General features: G+C 36.3%; 2 protein-coding genes across 3 annotated transcripts in view; one reads left to right on the top strand and one right to left on the bottom strand.

Moving 5' to 3' along the window:
- Positions 1-1751: 1751 nt before the first annotated feature.
- LOC123535607 (peroxisomal membrane protein PEX16-like) lies at positions 1752-19799 on the bottom strand. The gene is made up of 10 exons (XM_045318323.2): positions 19631-19799; positions 17584-17699; positions 16782-16915; positions 15892-16006; positions 13803-13902; positions 13300-13467; positions 6734-6806; positions 5834-5953; positions 4402-4466; positions 1752-3408 (listed from the first exon to the last, which is right to left on the bottom strand). The coding sequence occupies exons 1-10, from the start codon at positions 19770-19772 to the stop codon at positions 3347-3349; spliced, it is 1095 nt and encodes a 364-aa protein (XP_045174258.2). The 5' UTR covers positions 19773-19799; the 3' UTR covers positions 1752-3346.
- Positions 19800-19867: 68 nt separating this feature from the next.
- LOC123535606 (xylosyl- and glucuronyltransferase LARGE2s-like) overlaps positions 19868-25716 on the top strand; it is a 32690-nt gene continuing 26841 nt past the window's right edge. The window contains exons 1-4 of one of the 2 annotated variants that reach the window (XM_045318320.2): positions 19868-20093; positions 22581-22702; positions 23584-23695; positions 24820-24943. In XM_045318320.2, the coding sequence (XP_045174255.2) occupies positions 22609-22702; positions 23584-23695; positions 24820-24943 (330 nt within the window). In that variant the 5' untranslated portion in view covers positions 19868-20093; positions 22581-22608. The remainder of the gene's footprint in view (positions 20094-22580; positions 22703-23583; positions 23696-24819; positions 24944-25716) is intronic. The other variant, XM_045318321.2, reaches the window with a different exon arrangement.

The following is a 25716-nucleotide window of genomic DNA, read 5'->3' as shown; positions in this document are numbered from 1 at the left end:
TCAATGTTGTACCACAGAAAAGTGGTCTTGGTTTTTCCCTACGGTCAATTATAAAAAAGTTACAACGTAAGTTATTTATAGTAACAACTAAGGGAAGTTAATCTTTAAAGAGAAAAAAAAAAAAAAAAAAAAAAAATCGAAAAAAAAAAAAATAACAAGTCCACACAAAAATCCTTACCAGGTAGAGATAGCTCAAAATACACCTCAGAATTGGATGTAACATGCATGTTGTACTACAGAAAAGTGGTCTCGATTTTTCCCTACGACTTGTAATGAAAAAGTTACAATATAAGCTATTTATAGTAACAGCAAAGGGTAGTAATTTTAAAGAAGGGACCAGTGCATGACACTCCGTCTCATGATGGTGTACAATTGTGCCAAGTTGCATCAAAATCCCTACATGCATGAAGAAGAAATGCTCCAGACAAAGTCATTCTTGTATCTGACCTTTGACCTTTAAGTGTGACCTTGACCTTAGACCGAGGGACCTGGTTCTTGCGCATGACACTCCGTCTCATGCTGTGAACATTTGTGCCAAGTTGTATCAAAATCCCTCAATGCATGAAGAAGAAATGCTCCGGACAAAGTTTTCATTCTTGTATCCTTTGACTCTAAGTGTGACCTTGACCTTACCCCTAGGGACCTGGTTCTTGCGCATGACACTCCGTCTCATGATGGTGAACAATTTTGCCAAGCTACATCAAAGTCCTTTCATGCATGAAGAAGATATGCTCCGGACAAAGTTTTCATTCTTGTATCCTTTGACCTCTAAGTGTGACCTTGACCTTAGACCTAGGAACCTGGTTCTTGCGCACGACACTCCCTCTCATTATGGTGAACAACTGTGCCAAGCTACATCAAAATCATTCTATGCATGAAGAAGATATGCTCCGGACAAAGTCATTCTTGAATTTTTCATTCTTGTATCCTTTGACCTCTAAGTGTGACCTTGACCTTAGACCTAGGGACCTGGTTTTTGCGCATGACACTCCGTCTCATGATGATGAACAATTGTGCCAACTTTCATCAAAATCCCTCCATACATGAAGAAGATATGCTCCGGACAAAGTCATTCTTGAATTTGACCTTTGACCTCTAAGTGTGACCTTGACCTTAGACCTAGGGACCTGGTTCTTGCGCATGACACTCCGTCTCATGATGGTGAACAACTGTGCCAAGTTTCATCAAAATCCCTCCATGCATGTAGAAGATATGCTCCGGACAAGGTCTGTGGACGCCGCCCGCCCGCCCGCCCGCCCAACCGCCCATCCGCCCGCCAGGGGCGTTCCCATAATACGTCCCGTTTTTCAAACGGGCGTATAAAAATGACAAGGGTAATAAAATGTCAATGATCATGACTTTGACTCAAATACAGACCTTTGGAAAGACACCGAGAATGTTTTAGTCATTATGAAAGCAAACATTTAAAAATTATACAAAAAAAACCAACTAATATATATTTGGCATATATGTAAGAAAGTGACACAAGTGTACGTGTCAAGTTCTTCTATACATTCTTCTGCAAAATGTTTTAGAAACACACAACATGTAGCTACTGACAAGTGCAAAATGACCTTGTCCTATACGCAACAGAGCTGACTCGCATACATAACACACCATTCCGTTATGGAAAATATTTGTGTAAAGTTTCAGTGCAATCTTTGGCATTGTTTAAAAAAACATGGCTACACTGGTACATAAAACCGTGCATTACACACTTCAGGGACATAACAGAGTGATATTAAACAAACTCAAGCTTAATATCACATTTATTAACCATTTCATTTACACTAAATGCACAAGAAATCACTTGTGATTGTCAAAACAGGTCCTTATTCTTTAATATCAAAACATCTAGAATAAAATGTAAAATCCAAGAAAGTCAATTGTGCATGAAAAATATAAAAGGCTTAAAAAGGACATGTCGTTTTCTTATGTGTATGTTGGAAAAAATATAAGTAGATATCTCACATATACAGTGATACTGGTGCAAAGAATGGGACAGTAAAACCTGTATTCAGCAGCCTGCTAAGGGAGCAGCACATTCTGGCTGCTTAAGACAGGTGGCTGCTGTGGTTGGTTTCACTGTAGTGCTGATGGTGTACAGCAAGGTGAAATGATTATACAATTAAACCACATGAATCATCACTACAGTGCAAAAGTACTGTCTCTTGTCTTGACTGTTCATGTATATACAAATGCATGTATACAGTTACAGTACATTCATGCTGCGGTTAAGTAATAGACTACAATGTCTTTTTAATTGGATTTCAAAATCTGTACAGTGAGAAGATAGATACATCTTGAATAATTACACAGATACACTTTTTCTTACGTAGATAAAGTTACAGTTATTTATGATTTGATATGAAATTATTACTTTTTGAGTGGTCCAATTTGAATGAATGTTGTGGTCAAGTCTATTTACTAGATTACATCCATACAAATGAAAAAAAACAAACAACGTTATCTTTAAATTTGTATTCCATTGATGTATGTTTCTACTAAACAGCTGTACTGGCTGAAACCATAAAATTTAATGGCTATGAAAATAACATGATCTATGGCAACCTGCTAAAGCTTTGGACAGCTAACAATATAAGGTGAATGCACAACTACCAACTTAAACCCGAGAGTTCTTTCATGTGCTTCATTTACGATACAGGACCACAGATTTTTTTAGTTTGCCGCAATGTAAATCTTATCATAATTAAGACTCTTGAGGAGTTTCAGAAACATTAGTGCAAAATGAGAAAGCTACATAAACAAAAAACTTTGTACTTCGTACATTGGTCAATAAAGTAAAGAACATTTGTTTAGCTTACATAATTTACATAATCATCAATAAAATTAGTTACAACCATTACTTATAAAGTAATATTAGCCATACACACTCGCAGACACAACCATGTGTATTTTATACTCATTGCACTGATACTGTCAAATCATTAATTTTCATGGGCATGGGCCATTAATTTTCAAGGGCCACTAATTTTCATGGATTTCATAGTTGAGCCTATCCAAAAAATTCAATCCCAGGGAAACAGGAAAATTTTCATTCATTTATTAATTTTGAAAAGTCGAAATCTACAAACATATCTCAACCTTTATAGTTGTTTTGGGCAAAACCAAGAAATTTTAAAGTAAATGATTTTTCAGTAGCAAACACTCTTCCACTCACACAGTATGATGCAACAATGAAATCACAGAGAAGCCTTCAAAATGATGCAAAACAGATTTGTATCCTCATCTGTACAAAGAACAGAGGCACATCAACCCTTAAACAGCTATAAATTGCTTTGCTCTTCCAGAGAATAAGAGTTGCAATCATTTTTTTTCCCAGTTTTTATGACGTCCACACATAGAAGTACATCCGTTGCCATGTGGGTAGGTATTCCAACAATGGTCCTAAAAACAAAACGAATCCTTGTAAATAAAGCCTTAAATCAGTGGAGAAACCTCCAGATTAAGAGAAACAATCTATGGGACTTTCAATATTTCCTGACTTGATATTAAATATAGTTATTTCCCATTCGGAAAGCAACATTACAATAAGGCCAGTGCATAAGAACATGCAGGGCCTTTTGAAAGAAAGAAGTTAAAAATAGCGATTTTGTTTACCTGAACACAAAGCAAGTTACTATATTTCCTATTAAGTTTTCCATTTGGGAAGTAGGGAAAAAACCTAAATTTTTTCCCAAATAGGAAGTTTTCCCTATTGACAATGATAGATATATATTCTGTGCTAAAAATGATGCTAAAATGAAGTTACGACACTGAAAGCCAACAAAGGTTAAATGCTACATGTGCACAAGTCAAACTAGAATTGTCAAGCAGGCTTAGCAAAAACAACAAGTGTATTTTCCCTTTTTTGTGCAAAACACTTATAAACAGTTAAATTAACAAAATACTTTTTCTGCTTAAGACAAAGGGCTGCTAAGACAAGTAGAAATAACAAACAAAAAGTCAATTTTTGACCATCACCAACGTCAAACTCACGACCTCCTGTCTTGTGCTTTACCTATCAAGTTCACCAGGAGGACATCTGAATGTCTTATGCTCTTGATTGACAGCAATTCTTTGTGATATTTTTTATGCAGCCAGAAATTGGCATATGTAGACAAGCAATTCCATATCACAAACATATTTAACGCTTATCATGCTGGAAATGACTGATTCTGCCTTTGCGACCAGTGAAGATTATTATCAGCCTGCACATCCATGCTGTCTGATCATGATCTGCACTGTTCCCAATTCATTCAGTATCATTTTGTTAAGCACCCATTTTTAACAGTTAATGGTACTGTCCAAATTGGAAGACTGACGATAATAAAATTGTGTAAGACTAGAAGGAGTCTCATACTAGTACTTGGCACGACAAGTATGCAATAATATACTTACTGATAATGAAACCTGACAATGGCACATACTGAGCAATAAATCTAAACACTGCCATGAATCGCATCCTGAAATAAATTGAGAAAAATACTTCAAAACATAATATTATTAACCTTTAGCCTGTTAGCGGCAAGTGATTTTGCCTTTGCGACCTGTGCAGAACAAAATCAGCCTGCATGTCCATGCAGGCTGATCATGGTCTGTACAGTTCGCTTTTCAGTCAGTAAATTTTCATTGAACACCCCTTCGAATAATAAATTGTACTGTCCAAATTGAATGACGGACCATTCCATTTTAGAAATTTAGCAGGCTAAGGGTTAAAAAGCCTTGTCTTAGAAGATACTGACTACTGTATAACAAGAGCTGTGTAATGACAGTGTAGAAGATGTACTAAAAGTTTTTTTCTAAGTCGAAAATAAGTTGTCTGTAAAACACACAAGACCCCAATGATGGTTTGTCACAAGCAATTTGGTATGTAAATTTGTATGTTTTTGACTTGACCTTTGACCTCAATACCCACAGAAGTCATCTACTAATTACAGGTAACCATGAAGACTGCCAGCATTATCTCCTGACTACAGGCTATCATCTTATGAAGTTTTGTGACAATACCTCAAAGTCTTCTTTAGTTGTTCACCTTGACTACAGGCTTACTGACCCCAAAAATAATAGGGGTAATCTATTGATCATAGGCAATCATTTTAGACAGTTTGACAGATGTAGACTGAAGTCTTCTTCAGTTACTGAGTGAATCTCAATGTCGATGTAGTTTTGACCTTTGACCTAATTAGGGGTTCACCTTCTGACCATAGGCAATCATCCTAATAGTTTGATGACTGTAGGCCAAAGCATTCTTCAGTTATTGAGCAGAAACACTTTCGCCCCATGTGGTATTGGGACAATCTGTGTATGAAAAGACTTGGAACCACTGTCTTACCCTTGCATGATCGTAGGCAACAAATAGCATCTGAACCCTTGCTTTTGTTGTATCTCTGTGATTCCAGCAGGTACAAAAGTTTTGATTCCATACCTCATGTTTTTATTTCGATGTAAATGAGATGTGAAAACAAAATATTTAGTCCTGTTTGGCCCCATGTAACCTATACTGTGTTGGTGCACTGTAAAACCCAAATCAAATCAAAAGAAACCTCTTTCAGCCTCAAATTCATATACTGTAAAAGCACATATTTTCGTCGGGTCAAATATCACGAATTTCAAATACTGAGTATGTTTGCCAGGTTGAATATTCACAAAATTGTAAAAATGGTATCATACTTGAAGTATACTAATGGTGGATATTTATGCGAGGATGAATTTTTGCAAGAAGTACGGCCTCGCGAATACAGCGAAAATTAAACCCTCATGAAAATTTCTGCTTTTACAGTAATAATAAACTCTATAGCAGCATAGACAAGCTGCATCTTTTCATACTCACTTTGTGTATTTATCATAGAATGGTGACCTCATCAGATAATACAAGAGCATCAAGCTGCGTCTCTTCAGCTCTGCTTTCTCCTTTGGATTTAAATCTTTTGATTCCCCCATCAAACACATACTGGAAAAAAATGCATCTAATAAATTTAAACATGTATTTACAAACCTGCAGTAAAATTCTTCCCATTCATTTGCATCACTGAACTCTGTTACAATGACTATTGTGGTTTAGGCATCTGCCTCAGGAACAGAATAACTTAAATTAAGAATCACATTGGGAGCATTTTCCTTTAAGGAGGGAAATGAAGAGAGGTGCTTGACAAGTAAAGATTATGTGAAGCATTTCCTGCTTTTCACAGCAGAGGAAGAACTTGGGTTCACTGGAAAGTATATTTTCTGTGCATACCTGGATAGAACCATTAACCTTATGATAAGCCATTTGGATATTAAGTAGCTTCCTCACATGGAAGAATTCTACACCCTATGCCAGACTTCGAACCCACATCTGCAAGGGGCAAAGACTGTGACCCTAACCACTTAGCACCTTTCCAATAAGGCTGGTTGCTGAGCTGCCAGCTAGCTAAAGCATAGACTCTGACTGCACACCTATCTGATGCCTGTTACTGAAGGAAATCATTTAGTAAGTAAAATATGTACTGAGCAAGTGTTTCAAAACTCAAAATGCTTGGCCCTTTCAAAAGAGGTAACACAATAATAAAACAAACATTTTACTATGCACATTTTTTTTTGCCTTTTCATTGCAAAATACAAAACATCTTAATGGAAAACTCATCTGAATACTACCAAGTCTGCCAAATGCACAAGGCAACTCTGTCTCAATACATGTGCACTGCCATTCGATGAGCTAATAAACAATGCATTACTTAAGATAAAAACCAACCTGGTTATATCCATCCCACATGCCAGTAACCATGGTTTCCAGGAATCAAGTCCTGATATGTACATGCTGATTACTAGTGGTTAATTAAGATAAATAATTTTAATTCAAGATCTGGAGTCATAATGAAATACTGTAAGATCATAGATATTTGACAGGATTATTTTCTTTTTGATCTTGTGGTTGAGTCAATCCACAGAATTTTTTCCCAATGAACAAGTTTTGGTCACATTTATCTTATGTTCAATATGTGGAGTCCATTAGTTCATATTCCCATAAACCATGAAATATCATGCCCATGAACAGTCAGGCGTGTAACTATTTCAAGTTATCGCAGTTTATAACCCATTTGAGTTATTGCTTATACATGTACTTTCATAACTTGTTTCAGTTATCATAAAATATTACAAAGCTCTCCTGTGCCAATTCCTCATTTTGAATGAGACTAATGCAATTACCTTCTGAATCCTTGAACTTTTATCTTTCCAGCTATGCAGTAAAATTTTTAAGCAAGGCTGATAAAGTTTTACGCAAAGGTTTTAAAGCTATAAAACTCTTAACATCCTATTATGCTTATCAGGTCAAGATTAGGCTAAAAGAGAATTTGATTAACCACTAATTTCACATTAAAGGTCACTTTGTGAGAACAGCAAAAAGACTTGTTTTGAATAACTTACCTGAGTTAACTATATTTTATAACTAATACAGGTTATAAAATGCTTGAAAAAGCAACTGAAATAGGTTACATAACTTAAAACAGTTACACCCCTGACTGATGAAATTAAGTTTTCATGTCCATCCATGTTTTCATATTTATCAAGATCCTATATATAACAAGAGCTGTCACAGGAGACAGCGCGCTCGACTATTATGATGCTGGATAGTGAAACTGGGCACATCTGAGGAAACTAGAGCTGTCACTGGAGTGTTTAATGACTCCAATTGTGGATGAAGATATTGCACAATAGCCTGAGTCTATGTCAAAAATATCAACTTAAAGTAATAAGAGAGGTAAAGATAAAATGTATCAAAACACTATATAAGTATATCTTAAGCAAAAGGGGCATAATTTATTAAATATTGGTGCCAGAGTTATGCAGCTTGTGTTATATAGTGTGGGTGATGATGTTGAACAACTATTTTAAGTTTGAATCAAATCCATTCAGTAATAACAGAGACAGAGTGAAAAGGCATCAAACACTGTAACTTAAAATTCTAAGTAAAAAGGGGAAATAATTCATGAAAAATTGGTGCCAGAGTTATGCACCTTGTGTCATATGATAAGGGTAATGATGTTGAACAATTGTTTAAGTTTGAATCAGATCCATTCAGTAATAACAGAGATAGAATGAAAGTGCATAAAACTTTAACCTGAAATTCTAAGTAAAAAGGGGAACAATTCATGAAAAATTATGCCAAAGTTATGCATCTTGTGTCATATGATGTGGGTGATGATGCTGAACAACTATTTTAAGTTTGAATCAAATCCATTCAGTAATAACAGAGGTAGAGTAAAAGTGCACCAAAATTTTAACCTGAAATTCTAAGTAAAAAGGGGGAATAATTCATGAAAAAATGGTGCCAGAGTTATGCACCTTGTGTCATATGATGTGGGTGATGATGTTGAACAACTATTTTAAGTTTGAATCAAATCCATTCAGTAATAACAGAGATGGAGTGAAAGTGCATCAAAACTTTAACCTGAAAATCTAAGTGAAAAATGGGGATAATTCATGAAATATTGGTGCCAGAGTTATGGCCCTAGGTCAGATGATGTGGATGATGATGAGGAATAAGTATTTCAAGTTTGAATCAAATCCATCAAGTAATTACAGAGATAAGTTGAAAAAAGAGAAAGTGCACCAAAACTTTAACCAAGGTGGGGACACGGAAAGACGCCGACGCCGCGGCAAGTAGGATAGCTCTCCTTATACTTCGTATAGTCGAGCTAAAAAGCATTTGATCTTTTAAAAGAACTTCAGTTTTTAACAAGAGCTGTCCGCAAGACAGCGCGCTCGACTTTTCTCAGTGCTTGACTCTGAATTTGAGCTTTGCCAGTAAAAAAAAAATCCAAGTTAAAAAGGGGCATAACTCTGTTAAAATTCAAATTATAGTTATGAGAATTGTGTTTCCTGTTGTAGACTTTGATAGTAAATAACTATTTCGAGTTTCAAGTCAAAAGCTTTAATAGTAACAGAGATACTTGACTTTATCAAAAATTTTAACAAAAAAATCTAAGTTAAAAGGGGCATAATTCTGTCAAAATTCTAATCAGAGTTATGGGGATTGTTTCTCCTGGTGTAGACTATGATGGTAAATAAGCATTTTAAGTTTCAAGTCAAAAGTTTTGATAGTAACAGAGATATTTGACTTTATCAAAAACTTTAACTAAAAATTCTAAGTTAAAAAGGTGCATAATTCTGTCAAAATTCAAACCAAAGTTATAGGAATTGTGTCTCCTGGTGTAGATTTTTATAGTAAATAACTATTTTGAGTTTCAAGTCAAAAGCTTTAATAGTAACAGAGATATTTGATTTTATCAAAAATTTTAACAAAATTTCTAAGTTAAAAAGGGGCATAATTCTGTCAAAATTCAATTCAGTGTTACGGGGATTGTTTCTCCTGGTGTAGACTTTGATAGTAAATAAGTATTTTAAGTTTCAAGTCAATAGCTTTGATAGTAACAGAGATATTTGACTTTATCAAAAACTTTAGACAAAAATTCTAAGTTAAAAAGGGGCATAATTCTGTTAAAATTCAAATCAGAGTTGTGGGGATTGTTTCTCCTGGTGTAGACTTTGATAGTAAATAACTGTTTTAGTTTCAAGTCAATAGCTTTGATAGTAACAGAGATATTTCACTTTATCAAAAACTTTAACCAAAAGTTCTAAGTTAACAAGAGTGCCAGAATGTCACAATATACGCCCGTCACAGCAAATTTCTTTACTCTAGCACCTGTATTTGCAAATGGAATTTTAATTTTGTGGTTGTTTAGTAATCATTGTAAGTCATTTGATTTTCTAATACCACAAAAAAACTCCTTACCAGGTAGAGATACATTAAAATACATCTAAAATTTGAAAGTAACATCTATGTTGTACCACAGAAAAGTGGTCTTGTTTTTTCCCTACGGTCAATTATAAAAAAGTTACAATATAAGTTATTTAAGTTATTTATAGTAACAACTAAGGGAGAAAATCTTAAAAAAAAAAAAAAAAAAAGAAAAATCCAAAAAAAAAATTGTAAGTCCACAAAAAAAATCCTTACCAGGTAGAGATTGGTCAAAATACACCTCATATTTGGATGTAGCATGCATGTTATACTACAGAAAAGTGGTCTCGATTTTTCCCTACGACTAGTAATGAAAAAGTTACAATATAAGCTATTTATAGTAACAACAAAGGGAAGTAATTCTAAAGAAGGGAACTGCGCATGACACTTCGTCTCATGATGGTGTATAATTGTGCCAAGTTACATCAAAATCCCTCCATGCATGAAGAAGAAATGCTTCGGACGAAGTCATTCTTGTATCTGACCTTTGGCCTCTAAGTGTGACCTTGACCTTTGACCTAGGGACCTGGTTCTTGCGCATGACACTCTGCCTCGTGGTGGTGAACATTTGTGCAAAGTTATATCAAAATCCCTCTATGCATGAAGAAGAAATGCTCCAGACAAGGTTTTCATTCTTGTATCCCTTGACCTCTAAGTGTGACCTTGACCTTAGACCTAGGGACCTGGTTCTTGCGCACAACACTCCGCCTTGTGGTGGTGAACATTTGTGCCAAGTTTTATCAAAATCCCTCCATGCATGAAGAAGATATGCTCCTGACAAAGTTTTCTTTCTTGTATCCTTTGACCTCTAAGTGTGACCTTGACCTTAGACCTAGGGACCTGGTTCTTGCGCAGGACACTCCGTCTCATGATGATGAACAATTGTGCCAACTTTCATCAAAATCCCTCCATGCATGAAGAAGATATGCTCCGGACAAAGTCATTCTTGAATTTGACCTCTAAGTGTGACCTTGACCTTAGACCTAGGGACCTGGCTTTTGCGCATGACACTCCGTCTCATGATGGTGAACAACTGTGCCAAGTTTCATCAAAATCCCTTCATGCATGTAGAAAATATGCTCCGGACAAAGTCTGTGGACGCCGGCCGCCCGCCCGCCATCTCGCCCGCCAGGGGCATTCCCATAATACGTCCCGTTTTCCAAACAGGCATATAACAAGAGCACCGCCTTGCGGGTGCTGACGCTCATCTGATTTTTTTTGTGTAATAGAAATATTGTCCTACCCATGATTTTCTAAGTCTAAAAAGGGCCATCACTCTTGCAAAAAGCAGGATAGAGTTATGTTTCTTGATGTACAGTGTCCACTTATGATGGTAAAAAACTGTTGCAAGTTTTAAAGCAATAGCTTTGATAGTTTATGAGAAAAGTTGACTTAAACATAATATTCAACCATTTTTCTAAGTCCAAAAGGGGCAATAATTATTGCAAAAAGCAGGATGGAGTTATGTTGCTTGCTGTACAGGGTCAGCTTATGATGGTGAAGAAGAGTTGCAAGTTTTAAAGCAATAGCTTTGATAGTTTAAGAGAAAAAGTTGACCTAAACATAAAACTTAACCAAGAAATCTGATATTTTCTAAGTCCAAAAGGGGCCATAAATCTTGCAAAAAGCAGGATGGAGTTATGTTTCTTGCTGTACAGGGTCAGCTTATGATGGTGAACAAGTGTTGCAAGTTTTAAAGGAATAACTTTGATAGTTTAGGATAAAAGCTGACCTAAACATAAAACTTAACCAAGAAAACTGATTTTCTAAGTCCAAAAGGGGCAATAATTCTTGCAAAAAGCAAGATGGAGTTATGTTTCTTGATGTACAGGGTCTGCTTATGATGGTGAACAAGTATTCCAAGTTTCAAAGCAAAAGCTTTGATAGTTTAGGAGAAAAGTTGACCTAAACATAAAACTTAACCAAGAAATCTGATATTTTCTAAGTACAAAAGGGGCCATAAATCTTGCAAAAAGCAAGATGGAGTTATGTTTCTTGCTATACAGGGTCAGCTTATGATGGTGAACAAGTATTCCAAGTTTCAAAGCAATAGCTTTGATAGTTTAGGAGAAAAGCTGACCTAAACATAAAACTTAACCAGGCAACGCCGACGCCGACGCCGACGCCGACAACCGCTCAAGTGATGACAATAACTCATCATTTTTTTTCAAAAAATCAGATGAGCTAAAAAGGGGCATAATTCTGTCAAAATTCAAATCAGAGTTATGGGGGTTATTTCTCCTGGTGTAGACTCTGATAGTAAATACTTATTTTAAGTTTCAAGTCAATAGCTTTGATAGTAACAGAGATATTTGACTTTATCAAAAACTTTAACCAACAGCAACGGCAACGCCACCGCGAGTGCAATAGCTCTACATTTTCTTCGAAAAGTCGAGCTAAAAAGAACTAGATGTGTGTCCATAGGTGCCCCCACTCCTGCCACTGTTTAATGACTCAGGTTAAACAATTTTTAAGGTGTTTGCAACACAAACTTTTAAGAACCTCATGTGTATTTTTCACTTAGTTGGCCATAACTCTGGCCTAGCTGAGTAAAATCCTATAGAGAACACTTCATAGGCTATAAAACAATCCTCTAATGTTTTATGATTCTAGGTCAAGTACATTTTAACATACATGTTTCACAAACTTTTTTTTTTTAGTAAGTCTGGACAAGAAGTCTGGTCTTGTGTAGTGAAATAATGACTGTAGGTAAAATATTTTCAGAGCTACACGCGACACAACATTAAAATGACAATCTTTTCCTAAGTCAGGGGCCGTAACTCCTACAATACAGAACGAATCCGGATGCGAAACCCCAGGTGCACAACTGCACATGCTGACCAACATTCCTGTAAACTTTGGTGACTCTAGGTCAAATACTTTTGGAGCTACGCGCGACACAACATTAAAATGACCAATTTTTAACTAAGTCAGGGGCCATAACTCCTACACGACTAAATGAATCCGGACGCGAAACCCCAGGTGCACAACTGCACATGCTGACCAACATTCCTGGAAACTTTGGTGACTCTAGGTCAAATACTTTTGGAGCTACACGCGACGCAACATTAAAATGACCAATTTTTTACTAAGTCAGGGGCCATAAATCCTACATGACTGAATGAATCCAGACGCGAAACCCCAGCTGCACAACTACACATGCTGACCAACATTCTTGTAAAGTTTTGTGACTCTACGTCAAATACTTTTGGAGCTAGGCACGACACAACACTAAAATGACTCATTTTTACAAAGTCAGGGGCCATTACTCCTTCACGACTGAAAGAATCCGGACGCGAAACCCCAGGTGCACAACTATACATGCTGACCAACATTCCTGTAAAGTTTTGTGACTCTATGTCAAATACTTTTGGAGCTAGGCACGACACAACATTCTCAGAAGGCATGACGGACGGACAAGAGCAAATCTATATGCCCCCACCACTCATGGGGGGGCACAAAAAGTGAGTTTGTTGCTAATAACCAGGGTTTTGGTTAACAGGTGTAAGAAAGGATACAGTGTGCAAGTGGTCTTGCAATATGTAAACCCTCTGCCCATTTTCTCTGTTTGGTAAGCTTCGATGCTGACTGGTTCAACAATTTCCTTTTCCTGTTTAGTATGTTGTTTTGAGGAGATTGAGTGCCAGACTCTGGAACTCCCCATGTTCTCATACCATTCTGCCCAGCTGAAATGTTCCAAATCAAACTAAACTCTTCACAAAAATCAGTTTTTGACAGTCAGACTGGCTTAAGTATAACAGTATAAGCTTTTAATATTCTCTCTTAATAATATTTTTCTAAGATTTTGTATCTTAAAATAAAATAAACATCGTTTTCTAAAAGGAGTATTTTGTTTAACAATCTAAAAGGAAATGAAACACATGTAAACATGGAAGACACATATATATGTTAGAATGAAGCATGTGTATGTAAACATGAAACAAATGCTTTTGTCAACCATACCAGACATTATTTCAAGAATGATGTACAGTACTGAATGGAGATCTAAGGGCATATTTACATGCTTGTAGTGTGCGTACTTGTCTACCAGAACTCTCCAAAGTAAATGTCTTCTCCTGGGCACTGTAAGCTGCCTCCTCATCCCAGGCATCCTCTAGGTTCTGAAATAGTTCAGCAGTTTCTTTCGGTACATTATCATTTCATTGTACATAAAAATCATCCAATGTGCTCAACATACACAGATGCACCCACTGTGTGATGTCAGAACATAGAAGTGCGGGTCATCTCAGCAATGAAACTTTGACATTAAAACATATAGATCAGAGCCTAAATGTAACCTTGAACTTTGAGCTAGAGCATCTAAGTCTTGCAAGGGACATGTTACCTTGTTAAAGTAAATGTGACAACTACCAAATAGCAATAATAGTCAGAAGTACTGTGACATAATTTAATTTGTGGAAGTTAAATTTTGTGGTTGTGCCCAAAACAGCTATTTTGTGGTGATATGAATTTGTGGATTTAAACTTTTGAAGATATAATGAATGGGTATTGTGTTTGTCCATAGGGAATTAATTTTGTGGATCAACGCATCCATGAAATCTACACAAATTACTTGCAGTCCATCACAAATATTAGTGATTTCACATCATCTATTATAAAAACAAGAGTTTATAGAACATGAAATGCCCCCTTGATGCATTCAGTAATTGCATAACAAACAGAAATTCTTTGATCACTGTACACAAAAGTTCTACTGTTCTGGGTCAATGTGACCTTGACCTTTGACCTCAAAATCGATAGGGGTCATCTGCTGGTCGGTCATGATCAACCTCCATATTAAGTTTCATGATCCTAAGCCCAAGCATTCCCTAAGTTATCATCCCGAAACCTTTTAACTGTTCCCGGTCACTGTTAGCTTGACCTTTGGCATACTGACCTCAAGATCAATACAGGTCATCTGCTGGTCATGACCAACCTCCCTATCGACTTTCATGATCCTAGGCCCAAGCGTTTCTGAGTTATCATCCAGGGACCATTTAACTGATCCAGGTCACTGTTACACTGACCTTTGACCTACTGATCTCAAAATAAATAGTGGTCATCTGCTGATCATGACCAACTTCCGTATGAACTTTCATGATCCTAGGCCCAAGTATTCTCAAGTTATCATCCGGAAACCATTTAACTGTTCCAGGTCACTGTGACCTTGACCTTTGATTTTCTGACCTCAAAAACAGTAGGGGTCATCTGCTGATCATGATTAACCTCCCTATAAATTTTCATGATCCTAGGCCAAAGCATTTTTGAGTTATCATCCGGAAACAGTTTAACTGTTCCGGGTCACTGTTACCCTGACCTTTGACCTACTGATCTCAAAATCAATAGGGGTCATCTGCAGCTCAAGACCAACCTCTCTATCAACTTTCATGATCCTAGGCCCAAGCGTTCTTGAGTTAACATCCAGAAACCATTTAACTGTTCCACGTCACTGTGACTTTGACCTTTGATCTACTGATCTCAAAATCAATAGGGGTCATCTGCTGGTCATGACCAACTTCCCTATCAACACTCATGATCGTAGGCCACAGCGTTTTTGAGTTCACATCCGGAAACTGTTTAACTGTTCCAGGTCACTGTGACCTTGACCTTTTATCTACTAACCTCAAAATCAATAGGGGTAATCTGCTGGCCATGATCAACCTCCCTATCAACTTTCATGATCCTAGGCCCAAGCATTCTTGAGTTATCATCCGGAAATGGATTGGTCTACATACTGACAGACAGACATCTGCAAAACAATATGTACACGTAGACCCCTCCTTCTTCGAAGGGGGGCATAACAAAAGCAAATAAGAAAAGTAAACTGAACTAAATGTGTGTCACTAGGACACTTGTGTCCCAAATAAGTCAAGGGCCATAACTCTGGTATGGCTGTGTGAAATTATATTATTATATTATATTCCAATTATAACACCTGGTACACAACTTCACATGCTGAATAACAATTCTGTGAGGTTTGATCACTTAAGGTCAAATAGTTTTTGAGAAATGCAGGACACAAATTTTGACTGACAGACTGGCGGACAAGGCCAGATCTAAGAGCCCACACAAAAGTATATGTCAATAACATTAACAATATAAAACATTACATCATGTTCCTCCTCTTGTGATGTCTTCAGGATTTCCCGGTCTACAGGCTGTATAGATGGTGTGCTGCCAATGCCTCCATCTAACTTCACAAGCAAATAAAACCTTAACACAGTTCTGAAAAACAGTATGTATTACATGTTTTAAGAACTATTTTTATTTCAATGAAAATGATATCAGCTATAAAATGTACCTCTGTTAAGTGTTTAGGTATATAGTTCATTTAGATAAATATATTGTGGATCAAATCAAATGCATGAAAATTATCTGCTTAATGTATATATAAATGAGTGTACTGTTTGACTAAAAATACAATACAAGTAATTGTTTTACTTTTGGGAATTTCAAACTGCATTAAAGAGGTCAATGAGGAGAGATTTCGTACACTACAAGAAAAATGCTTGCTAAAATTTTCCAAAAAAGGCAATCTGATTTTACTGTTTACAAGACGACCGCCTAGCGGTAGAGCGTCCGCTTCGAGTGCGTGAGGTCGTAGGTTCGATCCCCGGCCGCGTCATACCAAAGACATAAAAAATGGTACTAGTAGCTTCCTAGCTTGGCGCTCAGCATTAAGAGGATAGTGCTAGGACTGGTCAGTCTGGTGTCAGTATAATGTGACTGGGTGAGGTATCATGCCATGTGTCTACGACATGATATTCCAGTGAGGCAGCACTATAAAGTTGGGCATTGTGCTCACTGTTGCAAGTAGACACCGTCGTTTATTATATGACTGAAAAATTGTTGGGAAAGACATTTAACCAGAACACACACACACATACTGTTCACAAGGGCTGGAACACTCCAGCATAGGCTAGATACCCCAGAAATAAGACAACCAGTCAAGACTAAGAGATACAGTCTATGTTATAACTGATTTGACAAATGGAATTACTTTGTAATTTGTATGACAGTGATGACCACCCAAGCACCTTTTGTTCCCCATTTCTTTTTAGCAGCCATTTCCAGAAAAACTTCTGTGTATTCTAGGACAGTCAACAATTTTTTAATCCTTTCTTTTGTAATGTCCTGTAAATACAAATGTATATAAAACAGTCTGAAAAACTACTTCTGTTTCATCTTAACCCTTATCATGCTGGACATGACTGATTCTGCCTTTTGGACCAGTGTAGATCATGATCAGCCTGCACATCAGAGCAGTCTGATCAAAGTCTGCACTGTTTGCTATTCAGTCAGTATCTTTTAATCAAAAAGTGATTTTTCATAAAATTACATTTTTCGGAATATGAAAAAGATATATATTCTTATTAGTTTTTAAATATCGATGAGAGCTAGTATATTTATGTATCCAAGATAAGAGAAACATTCTTTTCATTATAAAGTATCATTTTAAGTGATGTTTTTCTGTTAAAAATGATTAAGTTTTGATATACAACAGAGAGATACAATGCAGAATTTGAGAAGAAAAAAAAAGACATTGAACATAATATGGTCAGATGAAATGAATAAGAATATACATATATAAATCCTCTCAGAAATTTGTGCAAAATCCTCTGAAAACCTGAAATCATCTGAAAACTGCACTTTAGGCTTTGTCCGGTTTTCATATTTTTTACTGTATATCACTCTTCGCTATAAATACTTATACAAGTGTAACTGCAGTGATCACAGCTGCAGAACATTATTGTGTGTCCACTAACTTAAGGAGAAGTTGTATAATATAAAAAAAATCTTACCACAACTTTGGAAACATATTTTGAAGCAGATTTGAAGACATTATCATTGATGAAGACAATGAGGTTGGAAGCAGAATATATCAGTTCTGACAGAATTTCTCCATTTTCAAAACGACCTGAAAAAATACAAGAATATTAGCACTCCATAATGCCCTTTGTCACTTTATACAATTAAGCTTCAATATTGTGCTCAATAATTAAAAGAAATTACAGCAAAAGGCAGGCCTTTCAGACTGTATTATTTACCAATTTTAGAATGATAATTTGGGGCCCTAAGAAGCTATTACCTGAACACATATTATGGAGGACTGACCAAAGGAAACATAGACGGACAGACAGATGAATGGACAGACACACGCGCTGTTATATATGTCCTGTTTTTCCAAAACAGGCATATAAGAATCCCTGATGCCACGGAGACTCAAGGTCTGAATCTGACTGGATACGACATAGGGCTTAATATGTACAGCATATACTCATCAGAGCCAGCATGTTTATAAATATTGCAAAATGTTTGTAAATATTTGGAGAGAGTTGTCCTTAAGCTCTCTGTAAAAGATGCCTGTACTAAGTTATCATCCATATGATTCCAATCAATAACTGTCTTCAGAGATTCTATTTATACTTCACTGTTTAAAAGCATTTAGAGTTGTTTGTAACTTCGTTTTCAATTATGTTTTTCTAGACTGTCTATATAATGTTTGTCTTTTATATGACATCTGGATTTTAGAAGTGTAAGATAGTCATGACAATTTAAGTTAAAGCTTGCACAGCCCCTAGCCTTATTCATTTGGCTTATCGGGATGACATATTTTATTATCTTGATATTTTATAGTTGTCATCCCTCTAAGCCTTACCCATATCTGCATTTTAAAGTAAGGAAAACAAAGACAATTTTTTTTTAAAAAGTCATGAAAATTAATATTCATGTAGAAACTTCAAAAGGCTTGAATATATATAACTCATAATTATAAAAGACCTAAATCATTGAAAATATGATGTGAAAGGTGCGAGGAGATACACCCTGACACCAGTTTCAATACACAGCAGACTGCTGATGACACTAAATTGCTGAAACAAAACACAAAATATAAATTCATAAAGTGTTAGTGAGGTAATTTTATGCTTTAATGTCAACATAAATTCATTATCAGAGGATCATTATAAATTCCAGTACCAGAAAACATTCCCAACTGATTTCATTTGGGATTTCCTAACAGAAATATGCAGAATAAGTTTGGACGTGACGGGACGGAGACTGTCAAGTTATAACGCTGTCCCGAAATGTTTGTCCTATAATTTATTTATTTGGACTAGAACAGCCCCTTGACTTTTCATGGTATATTGCTTTGTCTTTTGCAAGGGTTAAAATGTGCTTATAGCCATTCAGATTCAGCAGCAATATAAACATCTATTGAATTTCTTTAAATGTCAAGATCTAGGACACTAGTTAACGAAGTAGGCCTCTATAGGAGTGATCGTGTTTGTAAACAAATCCAATGTATTTTCTATTTTTAGAACTGATAAGACAAAGACCGGGTGGGCCGACGCCGAGCGTCCATGTTTTTTGCAAACAGTGATGTTTTTCTAACGGCTTAAACTTTCTTAAAACACAAATAATATCAATAATTTTTTGATCAATGGAAAGTGTATAAAACAAGCAATTTATTGATTACTTTTGATTATAAATTCGAAATTAAATGGATTAATTATGAACGCTTAACTTACAGTGTTTTTTCAAAATGTTTGGAGGATCGCTACGCCGCTATTAAAATCTTATGTCATTTCAAACGGATATTCATTTTAAAAAGATATTTAAATGGGAAAATATGAAAATCCTAAGCATTCCAAAACTTTTTTAATTTTTAAAATCCATAAATGAGCGAAAAAGTTATTAAAAATTCAGATCCCATACACAAACGGTGTAAAAACATTTGTTTTACCCACCACCAGATAAACAGGTATTTATGCGTGACGTAATGGCGATCTCTCCTATTAAACCGAAAGTGGTCGTGATTAAACCGTTTTGAGAGTAAATACAAGATACCTGCGACAAGAAATGACAAAATTCTGACAGCGGATTCTATCTGTGCTACTGTGTCAGGATTGTTTCTGACTGCCTTTGAATACTGATCCCTTAATTCTTGAATTAATCGGTCCAACCTCCCCTGGGTTGCGGCAGCTGCCATCTTGCCTATTCGACCGAACCTCTATATACTACGAGCTCGCTGATTGGATGAACGGATCGCCTCAGCTAATTAAAAGACATGTAACAAAAAATCCTATACTACGGAATATGACTCCTTATGGTTAAGAGTATTCAGCTGTAAAAATATTTGATTTCGCAAAAATACAATGAACACTAGAATAAATGATTATATTTTCTCGTGGAAACAGTCTAATTTTCTTAAATGAATATTACTGGCCATGTATACTTTATCAATATGCCCTGTAGTATTTGTGATGAATTAATTGTATATGTAACAGTTTCGGATAAAGCAATTTCGGAGGTATCAATATCAATATATGTCCCTGATATATATCAGTTTTATGTCTTTCAGTTTATGATCTATTTTGTTTCTTTGGCAATGAAGTAGTTGAGCATTGGGTCGTGAAGGCATCTGTTTCATGTCGTCCCATTGTTTATTTTCAGTATATACATGGAAAATGCTGTCTCTCTGGTTTGTTGTTTGAATATTTGTCTCTGTGACAAGTTAGGTTTTTGCAGTCAATTTTTAAATTTCAAAATCACAAGTGCTAGCCTAACCTACAAGGTTTTTAGAAATGTTTATGTTTAAAAAAGAGCAGTTTGCCAAAGAACCCTCCTGGAATGGATGGAGGAACTTATTCCATGTGTGCCCTGATCATCATTGACTTCAATAATTGCCTCACTCTAAAAGAGTATGCTCACGATTTGTCTGGATCTCGGCTGTGAGTTGAACCTGAGCTGCTGATGTTATAGTCCAACCTGCTGTTGTATTTTGGTATGAAATTTATCTACCAAGTGTAGGACTCGAACCTACGACCTCTGCTTGCAAGTCAGGTGCTCTTCCAACTGAGCTAACCGGGCTCCTGGTTGACCAGAAGCCTTGAATCCCTACACTCCTACTCACTTTGATTTTGAAGGCTTAAACCTTATCGTGGAACCATAGAGCGAGGCATCAATTGTTCAGCTTCCAACAGAGTATAGCCTCTGCAAATACCACATGCTCAGGGCACTCGTTTGGCCGTTTTTTGGGGCCGAATATAGGCCCAATTCCCCTCATAAAATAATATGTGTTTTTCCCCTTTCCAGGAAAAAAAATCCCCTGATCACAACTAGATATGAACTCTCTTTCAAGTAATATTATAGCGCCTCTATGGGAGGTTACTGCTGCAATATAGTTAATTAGTTAAAAATGATTGCAAACAGTATTAATAAGTGTGAAAAGTAGTAACATATATATGGCTAAAAACTTCCCCTTTTTGTCTTAAAACAACGAAAAATTCCCCTTCCTGATGGTATGGGTACCTGTCCCCAAAAGTTGTCTTGTGCCCTGATGCTCTATATGACCGGCCACGTAGCCTTCTTTACAGTGGCATTGCAGAGCGGGACGTCAACTGTTCAGCTTCCAACAGAGTTAGCCCCTGCATACCACATGCTCTACATAAACTGGCCACTGTAGCCCGCACTTTCCAATTTACCTCATTGCCAATGTTGTATTTTGGTGTGAAAATCATCTACCCAGTGTAGGACTCAAACCTACGACCCCTGCTTGCAAGTCAGATGCTCTACCAACTGCGCTAACCGGGCTCCTGGTTGACCAGAAGCCTTGAATCACTACACTGCTTATGCTTCAAGTATCACAAAATGAACCACCATAAGGAATCAGATACATTAATGAAAAATGATTATGTGAACATAAAGGTATACTTAAATGCATGCTGCAAGAATGAATTGAAATATGGATGAGGGGTTTAAATTCCTTGAGTGTATAATGTTTTCTCACCTAACAAGGTTTCTGTGTTCTGTTTAAGCTTTTAAATTTTAGAGTTTATTAATGTCTCATGAAATTCTATTAACATAATATTATGTTGCTGGTATTTTGCAGTGTCTCATAGGCATAACAGATATTTATACTACATTTCCCTTGCAAACAAGACTTAGTATTAAAAGTTGCATAAAATTTATAACTGATACAGTTAAACATGTAGCAAACGAACAGACAGGTTCCAGTTAAGACCAGTTTGATATTGTCTGCACTACGTCTCAAAATGAAATGTTGTGTTTGAGCCATTGAACCGTAGCACCATTATTGCAGCTTGCCAAAAAAAATGGGTCTGCGGCCCTCACAATCACAGCTGCTGTGCCTTTACAGCCACAGCTCCTGTGCCATTGAGTTTTACGAGTCTATACAAGTCCATGACATCTCAAGTGGTGTATAAACATATGCATCTTTCTTATGATCATGAGCATTGATGGGCGTGTCCGGTCCATATCTTTGTCATCCATGCATGGATTTTAAAATAACTACGCATGAATGTGTGACACAGGTCCTAAACTCTAACATCGGCCATAACTACTCATTTAAAGTGCCATCGGGGGCATGTGTCATCCTATGGAGACAGCTCTTGTTTGCTATAAATTATTTCTTAAATAAATGATAAAGTTAGCAAAATATTTTCCTCCTATCACACCTAAATTTTCATAATGGTGGGTGTGCATGCCGCAGTGGCAACATACTAATTGTCATAATGCATCCCATGCTAGATACACTACCGTATTGCTCACATAATGTACTTCACTTTTTTCAACCCTATATTCTGAAAAAAAAAATTATTTTAGGTCAGTTTCAGGAAAGAGGAAGTTTGAGGGTTGTCCAATGGGTGAACAGATGTGCAATATACACTTGATTATCCAGTTAAAATCAGTCAGATAATAGTTTTTTGGAAGATAACATTTGATAATTTAGTATCTTTATAAATCAATAAAATGACTTTTTGTCCTTTTCTTACAGTTAATTAGATAACTGGTGAAAAAGAAAAATGATTCGGTTGAAGAGGAATATACTGATGTTTCTGGTTGTATTTGGAGCTTTCCCAGTTCTTGCACTTGTATACCTAGCCTTCAACACTGACGGTATACAATCATTATTGTATTAAATATTTCAAACAAATTTTTTTTTATGTTTTTGTCATTAAAATCAGGTTGGTTGGTTGTTTTGGAGTTAATGCTGTTTTTCAACAGTATTTCAGTTATCTAAGGGCGGGCAGTTAACCTATCCAGTGTTCTTTGATTCGTTAACAGTACAAACCTGTTCTCAGCAAGAAACTGCCAACTTCCCCACATTAATCAGTGGTGCAGAATGAATGATTTCAGACAATATCTTTTATCAAATCATCAAGGAGAGCATACGCCTCGCCCAGGACTGGAACTTGCGACCCTGCGATCCACATTGAGCTTAGTGGGCGGGCATTAAAATCAGGCGGACAATATTTTGAAAGATCGGTTTAGCAAAGAAAGTGTCATTCAAACGTTGCATTTATTGAACTAAAATAAGATCTCCTCTGATGTTAGCCCATTTCTAAAATAGATAATGATCTGATGAGAATTGAAGTTTTCAATTTGACATGAAAGTAAATAATTTAGGTTGGTTTGAATTAGAAATTTAAAGGTTTGTGCCAACATTTGTTAAAACTTTTTTTTGGAAATAAGTTATAGTCAAGAATCGCATGCTGGTCTTAAGTCAAAACTATTTCCTGATGTACAAAGAAAAGAGGCCAATAGTTTTGATTATTGACTGACAGGCCGCTCAATCAGTGTTTTATTACATGATATCAGAAATTAATTTTCAGTAATCTTTTTAAATTTTGGACTTAATAGCCCAGTCAGCATGTGTCAGCATATATAAGTATATCAAGAGCAAAAACTATCGAGTTGTGCTTTATATCAGAGGTCATGTAATAACTGTATATATTGGTATATCTTATTCTTATGTACATGTCTTCAACATGCTGTAGGTGCAGTAAGTGAGTTTAGCTCAGAAGAGGGTTTGGGAAGACTGGAAGCAAAACTTGCAAGTAAAATTAGAGAGCTGGAAAAACAGAACCAATATCTGCAGAAAAAACTGAGGTAAAGTGCTTATATACTATGTTGAAGTAAGAGGTTAAATTATGAAAAATCATGCTAGCTTAATGTCAGGTTCATGATATTTTGTTTTAACCCTTACCCTGCTAAATTTCTATAATGAACTTGTCCATCTTTCAATTTGGACAGTACCATTAACTGATAGAAGGGGTACTTTAATACCAACAATATACTGACTAAATGGTGAACAGTGCAGATCATGATCAGCCTGCAGATCATGATCTACACTGGTCGCAAAGGCAGAATCAATCATGACCAGCATGATAAGGGTTAAATGAATCCATAGGAGTTGAGAACAGCAGAAATCGTGGTCAGTTAAGAAACAAGTATAAAAGTCATGAGAAGAAATATAAATGAGAGATTGATATACATCTGTGATGTGCCTTCTGGCTATAATGGCACATCAAGTGCAATAATGATCCAAGAGCTTTGGCCATTTTGAAACTAGGTGTGCCATTGTGGCCAGAATGCACACTGCAGACGTTTATAGACATTTCTACTATATGCATTGCCTTATGACGTTGATATCAGAATGTGCTGACATTCTGCCAGGGAATGGAAGTAATGCCAATAACATGTTTTTTGGCACATATGCCAATATCATTTGGCCAAGTTCAATGGTATTTGTGTCGTTTTAAGTTAAATTTCCAACTTTTGGTAGTCTGGTGGCAAGTGATTTTGCCTTTGCGACCGACCAAAATCAGCCTGCACATCCGTGCAGTGTTCGCTATTCAGTCAGTAAAGTTTTAGTGAACTCCCCTCTGAATAATAAATTTTAGAAATTTATCAGGCTAAAGGTTCATTCTGTTGATAATACATATATTTACATGATATACAGTGAAACACTGCTCACTCCGCCATTAGCTTGAGCTCCACAGTTTAAGCATTTCATGAGGTCCTGACCATTTTTCTTTTATCAGAATTATATTACAATGGCAGGGCGAAGTATAGAGTAAAAGAATAGTACTGTTTTGTGCAAATTTTGAATAATATTGCTGATATTTACTTCTTTGCATAAGAACTCTAGCAATTGTGATATAAATCAGTGATGTAAATTCTAAGCGAATGTGTTCTCCATCTGCTGTACCATTTACTCATTCTTTTTTCAGCAAATCTAGAAACCAGTATTTAAACATGCAGATGGTAGTTGGTTTACAGAATGAATCTGCATCAAGATCAAATAGAAGTAGACTTGACTGCTTTAATCAGCAACCAGATATACCAAAGTGTGAGGTATATTGTCTTACATTCTATTCTGTAATGTTACAACAGGTATTTTAATGGTTTGGAATATTTAAATGAAACTTCATATCCGGTACATGTTCACCGCTATATGAAAATGCTGCCCACCAAGTTCCAGTCAGATTGCCCAAGTAACACAAGAGTTATGGCCCTTAGTAGTTTCTAGTGTTAACTATATAGGGTACTGTAATTCATGGAGATCACATTATATGTAGCATGTTTTATGTAGATTTTGTGGTGTTGTCAATACACAAATTTAAAATCAAAATCTTCATTTATTTTACCTTCATCCTTTTTTACTCCACAGATTTGCATCATTGCAAAATACCAGCAGGTGTTTTGATAAAATCAGGACATTTGAGCCGTGCCACGGGAAAACCAACATAGTGGCTTTGCGACCAGCATGGATCCAGACCAGCCTGCGCATCCGCGCAGTCTGGTCAGGATCCATGCTGTTCGCTGTCAAAGCCTATTGCAATTAGAGAAACTGTTAGCGAACAGCATGGATCCTGACCAGACTGCGCGGATGCGCAGGCTGGTCTGGATCCATGCTGGTCGCAAAGCCACTATGTTGGTTTTCCCATGGCGCGGCTCATTTTATGACCATGTAATTAAAGGGTTTCATAGTATGTGAAATATAAATATTTAAACTAAACTAAGCAATGCTATTTTGAGTCTAAGATCTCAAAAGTATGTATTTACTGTAAAAAGCCTTTAAACAGAGTACATTTTAAAGTGGCATATGCACATCTGTGTGTTTTTGG

This window comes from Mercenaria mercenaria, chromosome 17, assembly GCF_021730395.1.
Source record: "Mercenaria mercenaria strain notata chromosome 17, MADL_Memer_1, whole genome shotgun sequence".
NCBI lineage: Eukaryota > Metazoa > Mollusca > Bivalvia > Venerida > Veneridae > Mercenaria > Mercenaria mercenaria.
Note: the sequence above shows the minus strand (reverse complement) of the source record. Positions and strands in the feature narration are given on the sequence as shown.

Excerpts from the sequence above, each read along its gene's own strand:
- LOC123535607 (XM_045318323.2), bottom strand. The coding sequence starts at position 19,772 with ATGGCAGCTGCCGCAACCCAGGGGAGGTTGGACCGATTAATTCAAGAA. Across the intron at positions 17,700-19,630 it reads TTTGTCATTTCTTGTCGCAG|GTCGTTTTGAAAATGGAGAA; the intron begins GTATCTTGTATT and ends GTATTTTTTCAG. Across the intron at positions 16,007-16,781 it reads ACTGTCATACAAATTACAAA|AACTGTGTTAAGGTTTTATT; the intron begins GTAATTCCATTT and ends ACTGTTTTTCAG.